The sequence below is a fragment of the Triticum urartu genome, chromosome 5A (genome assembly GCF_056163025.1).
Source record: "Triticum urartu cultivar PI428250 chromosome 5A, HENAU_Tu73, whole genome shotgun sequence".
NCBI lineage: Eukaryota > Viridiplantae > Streptophyta > Magnoliopsida > Poales > Poaceae > Triticum > Triticum urartu.
The window spans coordinates 681906934-681913703 of NC_141877.1; the positions used below are offsets into that span (position 1 = coordinate 681906934).

The 6770-nt window shown below is 45.9% G+C and overlaps 1 protein-coding gene across 1 annotated transcript; it reads right to left on the reverse strand.

The window, feature by feature from the left end:
- Nucleotides 1-468: 468 nt before the first annotated feature.
- Nucleotides 469-1883, reverse strand: LOC125506566 (ervatamin-B-like). Its single transcript, XM_048671357.2, has 2 exons — nucleotides 1346-1883; nucleotides 469-1222 (listed from the first exon to the last, which is right to left on the reverse strand). The coding sequence occupies exons 1-2, from the start codon at nucleotides 1842-1844 to the stop codon at nucleotides 630-632; spliced, it is 1092 nt and encodes a 363-aa protein (XP_048527314.1). The 5' UTR covers nucleotides 1845-1883; the 3' UTR covers nucleotides 469-629.
- Nucleotides 1884-6770: the final 4887 nt, after the last annotated feature.

A 6770-nucleotide genomic window follows, 5' to 3' on the forward strand; every position in this document is an offset into this window, starting at 1 on the left:
ATGGTATAACGGAGTCTCAAAATTGCCACCTTATGACGCAATGGATGAATTTGAAGGTCAAGGCGGCTGTTGGCTCTGTTTATCCTACTGAACCCGGCGCAACTTTTCACTGCCGGCCGATTCCAGAAGGATATGCTAGGGTGATGGTGGATGAGATAACGGAGGGATTTGAGGACCTCCAGCTTGACCACCCTACCGGTGAAGGGGAGACTCTAGGGCATATTTCCTTCAACCATTAAGACGGCGAGGAGTGGAACACATGCAGAAGAGAAGGCTAGAAATGCTCGTCGATCCTGTCCTGAGATCTTTACACATTGTTGTTAAAGTATCTACCTAACATGCGGGTCATATATAATAGTAGGCAAAATGCTAAAATGGATTAAAATCGAGTACACAGTTTTTTAGATGGGATATTTCGATACAACATCCACAAAATCGGTAAATATATGTCACAAATGCACAATTAACTGGTAAAAAGTGTAATTCACTTGAAAATTTATTACTCTCAGGACATGCTATTACACGCATGGTCTAACGATTGATCAAATTAAAGGGAAGTATAGTAAAAAAATAATTTTGCATTATCGAAGCAATTTCTTAGATATCACACATAGTGCTGGCTGCTGTGGTCAAGCCGTGGGGTAGAAGGGCGAGGTGGCAAGGCCACATGTGCCCGTGGACGAGGGCACGTCCTTTGCGAGGTAGACATATCCTTGTTCACCCCAGTCGTTGCTCCACGAGTTCTTGGCAATCCAGTACTTGTCTCCCTCGGCGGGACCCTCGCAGTAGCCGACGATGGTGACGGCGTGGTTCACATTGGCGGAGCAGGGGCCACGGTAGATGCCGCCGGAGTAGAACTGGAACTCAAAACCGCTGGCGTCAATGTACGCCGTCACGGGCTGCATGGCTACGGCGATCGCCAGCTGAGCTTCGTTGTTGGGTGGCACGGCCTTGAAGCCCTTGACGGACGCCTGGTGGTCGAACAGTAGCTTGTCCACGTCGCACTTTCCCTGGAATCCGGCGTAGGGGTACCTCTCCTCCGACGTGATGCCACCACGGGCGGCCACGAGGGCCATAGCCGAGTCTGAGTGGCCGCCGCCGCAGCCGCTGCTCCCGGTGTCGCAGTCCACGAGTTCCTGCTCGGACAGCGACACCAGCTCCCCCGTCCTAATCTTGTTCATGCCTTCGATGGCCGCCACCGCCGCGAATGCCCAGCACGATCCTGCCATATTGCAATTTCATCCATCCGCACGACGACACGAGTAATTCATTGAGCAAACATGACCATGCATGCATATAGTATACTATAACTAAATCTGCAAGAAGGTATAGCTTGACAACTTACCACAAGTGCCTTGATTCTTGACGCCGGTGACAGCGCCACTGGAGCGCCAGTCAACGCAGCAGGGCTTGAAGGAGTGGTAGGGGAGGTAGGTGGGTGACGTGGCATTCAAGCTGGTGGTGTTGAGCCCGGTGAACTGCTGGAGGACCTCCGTGGGGCTGAGGTCGCCGAACCTGTTCATCCTCACCCCGCCCCTGCTGTTGGTCTGCGACCCACCTGGCTGGAACCCGCGACCGATGACGGTGCCAGGATTCTGTTGGTCGAATTGGCCGATGGCGTTGGTGTTGTTCTTGAAGACTTGGAACCGCATCTCCTCCTCCTGCTGGCACGAGTAGTGCTTTGAGTACTTGACCACCCACTTGGAGAACCTCTCCCTCACCTCGGACTCCGGCAGCTCAAACGGCGGGGGCGGCGGCGGTGGGTAATTTGCCGCAGTAAGCAATGCTTGCAGGAAAGTGGTGAGGCACAAGAGTAGGACAAGGTAAGGCGTGGAGGAAGCCATCTTGATTAGCTCGGGTTGGATCCTTGTCTGGAATACATGCACCGGGCCTCATGCTTATATAGGCGGGCGCCTAGCTAGGTCCATCGCAGCAGCTCGTCGTGTTTGGCTGCTGTACAGTCGCAGGGTTTCTTTTTTTCAAACGAGATTTTCGGAAACCGGCCTATTTTCGGAAATCCCCAAAAACATGAAATATTGTCCGAAAATACCAAATTGTTTTGAATTTAAATAAGTAACGACGTCAAATAAAAAATGAATGCACACGTGTTTAGAACTTGCTTAGTGACCTGGTTGTAGGAAGGGTGTGCTAGAAGCAGGAAGTCGCGGGTTCCAACCCTGTTTCACGAGAATTACATTTTTTTTAATCCTGGTTCACGAGAATTGCATCGCAGCAGCTCGTCGTGGGTGGCTCCTGTACGGTCGCAGGGTTTTTTTTTCAAACGAGATTTTCAGAAACTGGCCTATTTTTGGAAATTCCCGATAACATGAAATATCGTCCGAAAAAAAACAAATTGTTTTGAATTAAATTAGTGAACGAGGTCAAAGAGAAAATGTATGCACACGTGTTTAGAACTTGCTTAGTGGCCTGGTTCAAACAAAACGCATGGTAGAAGCAGGAAGTCGCGGGTTCCATCCCTGTTTCACGAGATTTACATTTTTTTTAATTCTATGTGGCGGGTTTTTTTTTTCTCGCAACATGGCACATTAGAACAAAGTATACACCAACTGTTCTGCTAAATAGTGTTGTGTCCTTTTCGCATTGCACAACTTGCACTAAATGCGAGTTTATGTTACTATAATATACTCGTTTGCTCATACCTAACATCGATCAGCTGCTGTGCTAGTCATTTGTGCGAGAGAATCTTTCCATGGATAATGCGTTTCAGAAATTAATTTGAGTGTGAGACACCAAGTCATATTTGAACTTCTGTCAATCGGAGAAGAAACGCATGCTTGGCGGCCGGCAAGCGAGCATGTGGTACGACCGAATCATTGCTAGCTAGCTACTACGAGTACGTAATTATCTTTGGTTATCAAGTGTACATCACTGAGCCAATTAACGAACCTAAAAAGTAAGATTATATATATGACATACCATATCAATCTGTTAAATTGATAAAACACTCATGCAAACCAAACATGACAGTATGTATACCACCTAATCTTTTTTGCACCGTTGCAATTTTTAGCGCACAAGGGTGGCTGCCAGTTGCCTGACGTTTCGGTATTATAAAGCTATTCTTCTAAACATAACAAGTACGAAACTGTCCTTTGTTCGAGTATTCAAAGGATGACGTTTTTGGATATTTATTTGGAATTATAGTTCCATTGGAAGAAGGGAAACCAGTGGAAATATCTCTACTGACGAACCATTTGAATAGTTCGGGTGCTGGCATGCCACGCGGCACGACCATCGAAGTAATGAAAAAGAAGAAGTTTTGTAGTTGGACCATCTGCTCTATCCGTTCGATTTGAGCTTCTCCAGAGAAAATAAGACGTTAAAAATGAAAACCATTCAAACAGTATGACCTTTTCCATTATATTCTTCTACACAACTACTAGTACAGAAATAGCCTTGGCACGTCAAGAAAAATCCTTCCTACACAGTTTTCACAACGTATTCGGCAGCTTTAGGGAAAGCGCATAGGGGTTAAATCATTAAGGAATCTAACAAATTACATATACAACCGTATCAATCTGTTAAAATGATGAAGTCGTGTCTATCAAAACATGCCAGTGTATATACCACCTAATCTTTTTTGCACCATTGCAATTTTTAGCAATGGTTGCTGGTCGTTCTAATCTAACCACAGGCCGTTGCCTCTTCTTTCTTGGTGCTCTGCGTGTTCTGGTAAAAACTCCGTACTTCACCTGCACGAGCACTGGATGTGCCGCGGTGAACCTTGTCATAGCTGCTGCATCGCTCTCATGGGCGGTGTGCACTGCTGAACTGAGAGGCAATCCTTTATAGTACTGGAAAGGCAGACAACTGGCAGCAACCATTGCTAAAATTGCAATTACTCTTATGAACAAACTGAATATAAACTAGTTCTATTTAATCTGCATCTCAATCATGATCATTGAAGAAACATAATTGCGTTACCCTAGCATGTATCATTGCAAGCTTACTAGTCCTTATCCTTGGTTGTGAAGTGTACATCATTGAGCCAATTAACGAACCTAATAAATCAAATTATACATACGCCGTACCATATTAATCCGTTAAATTGATAAAATATTCATGCTAGCTTGCTTGCTTGACAGCCTTGCTGCACATACACGTTGTTGCTCCTGGTGAATTGATCTAGCGTTATAAAGCCAATAATTGGTATCTAAAGCCTCGACGATCGACAATCTACGATGCGGGACAGCGATCAAGAGTCAGTCAGCTCCAAGTCCGACAATGGCGGTTCCAAACCGAACAAGTCCGGCAACGTCGGTTCCAAGGCAAACAAGTCCGGCAACGTCGGTTCCAACGTGAACAAGAACAGCGACAAGGTGAACAAGGGCAGAACGTCTGCGACCAGTGATTGAGAAAGGGGTGGTGCTACTGTAATATCGCACCGCAACATCCCCTTCCAGTACCTGATGCTCACCAAGGCCAACTAAGGCGTGTGGGCGGTGAAGATGAAGATTATCTCCGGACCCTTCGAGTGTGGGAGGCAATCACGGACCTCATGCGTATATAGATGGGCTCCTAGGTCAGTTGCAACATCCCATCATGGGCGGCTGCTGTATTGTTGCAGGGTTTTTTTTCGAACAAGATTTTCGGAAACCGGCCGGTTTTCATAAATTCTGACTTTTTTAACAAAAATATCATACCTATTATAAAGATTCAGTGGAAGTACAAAGCACCCCAAACATAATAAGAATTACATCCAGGTCTATGGACAACCGAACGACCATTGCCACGAACATGTCGCTCTTGTCGCTCATATACCGGATCTGGCCTGATCTTGTCGATGACAGCCGAGAAGTCTTAGTGCATGTGCCCCTAAGGACCAGAGTTCGGGAGCCGTAGTAGTCGCATTGACTCCTTGAATTGATTCGAAGAACCTAATACCAAATCTCACTGTTGCTTTTGCACGACAAGAAAGCCTAACCTCGTCGCTCTGAGGAGATGGCAGGAATCCACGTCGGAGCTTCGTCTAATCCGTCCCGATGAATGAACTTGAGAAGGATCGAAGCCCGGAAGACTGATTCGAAAAAGAAGGTACGCCATTCGTCCGAGCGCCGCCCTTGCGAGAACGAAAACCCTACCTATGTAAGCCGAGGCACGAGGAATACCCTCCCGGCCGCCACCGGCTACCGGAACGGTAGGCGGAGGGGAGGCGAATCCATGCGCTCGCCGGGGAAGATCGAAGGAAGGAAGGCTTTCCCTAGTCGCCTTGCGAGAGTGAAAAAAAACTACACTTGGAAATTCCGACTTAGTGGCCTGGTGGTAGGAAGCGCATGCTAGAAGCAGGGAATCGCGGGATCGATTGCTGTTTCACGAGAATTACAATTTTTTAATCCTAGGTGGGGGTTTTATTTTTCTGGCAACATGGCACATTGGAACAAAGTATAGACCAACTGTTCTGCTAGTGGTCTATTATTATTTCTTAAATTGTGTTGTGTCCTTTTGGCATTGCACAACTTGCACTAAGTGTGAGTTTGTGTTACTATAATATACCTGTTTGTTCATACCTAACATCGATCAAGCTGTGTGCTACTCATTTGTCCGAGAGAATCTTTCCATTGATAATGCCTTTAAGAAAATTAATTTGAGTGTGAGACACCAAGTCATATTTGAACTTCTGTCCATCGGAGAAGAAACGCATGCTTGGCGGCCGGTAATTAAGCCAGCATGTGGTATGACCGAATCATTGCTAGCTAGCTAGTACGAGTACGTAGTTATCTTCGGTTATCAAGTGCACATCAGTGAGCCAGTTGGCGAAACTAATAAATTAATTACATATACGACCATACCGATCCGTCAAATTGATAAAGAATGATATATTGAATGTCTACTTGACCTTTAAAAATTATCACTTTTTCCATGTTATACTCTTCTAAACGTAACTACATAACTGGCCGTTGTTCGAGTATTAAAAGGATGGCGTTTTGAATGTGTACTTGATCATTCAAACAGTATGACCTTTTCCATTGTGTTCTTCAACATGACTAGTACAGAACTTGCCTTGCACGTTAAAAAAAAGTTCTTCCTACACAGTTTTGACAACGTGTTTTGCAGTTTTGTCAACGTGTTTGGCAGCTTCCGTCACTGCTATATTTACGGATCTGTGGGAAGTTCAAAAAAGAAAAATAATTGTTAAACCTAAACAGCGGTGACGGAAGTACTAATGGATTCTCCATGGGTTTGAGAAAGGAACACAATTTGTTCAAGATGCAAGATGGATATCAAGACTACAACTGCATCATTACCGTGGTATTTTCAGGTCAAAAACAAAGTTTTCTACTCAGGCTATGATGAACTAAGAAAGGGATGAACACCGACGAACACCATGGATTCAAGTAACCTAGTGTAGATCTGAGGAGAAAGAAAAGGGGGAACCTGCCGGTCGTTACGAAAAGCGGCGGAGCTCCCACTAGTAGAAAACGGGCCTATTGTCCCGGTTCGTAAGGGCCTTTTGTCCCGGTTCCAGAATCAGGACTAAAGGGTCGTTACTAATGCCCTGACCCTTTAGTCCCGGTTCTAACAAGAACCGGGACAGATGGGCCTCCACGTGGCCTGCGCCCTGAGCCCAGGCAGGAGGGCCTTTGGTCCCGGTTGGTGGCACCAACCGGGACCAATAGGCATCCACGCGTCAGCATTTCTGTGGCTTGGGTTTTTGTTTTTTTTTTGAAGGGGGGTTGGGGGTTTTGGGGGGTTAATTTAGGTATTTCATATATTGTGTTAGCTAGCTAATTAATAGAGAGAAGTGTCCT

Coding starts and splice junctions, on each gene's coding strand:
- LOC125506566 (XM_048671357.2), bottom strand. CDS start 1,844: ATGGCTTCCTCCACGCCTTACCTTGTCCTACTCTTGTGCCTCACCACT. Junction 1,223..1,345: donor CAAGAATCAAGGCACTTGTG/GTAAGTTGTCAA, acceptor GCAATATGGCAG/GATCGTGCTGGGCATTCGCG.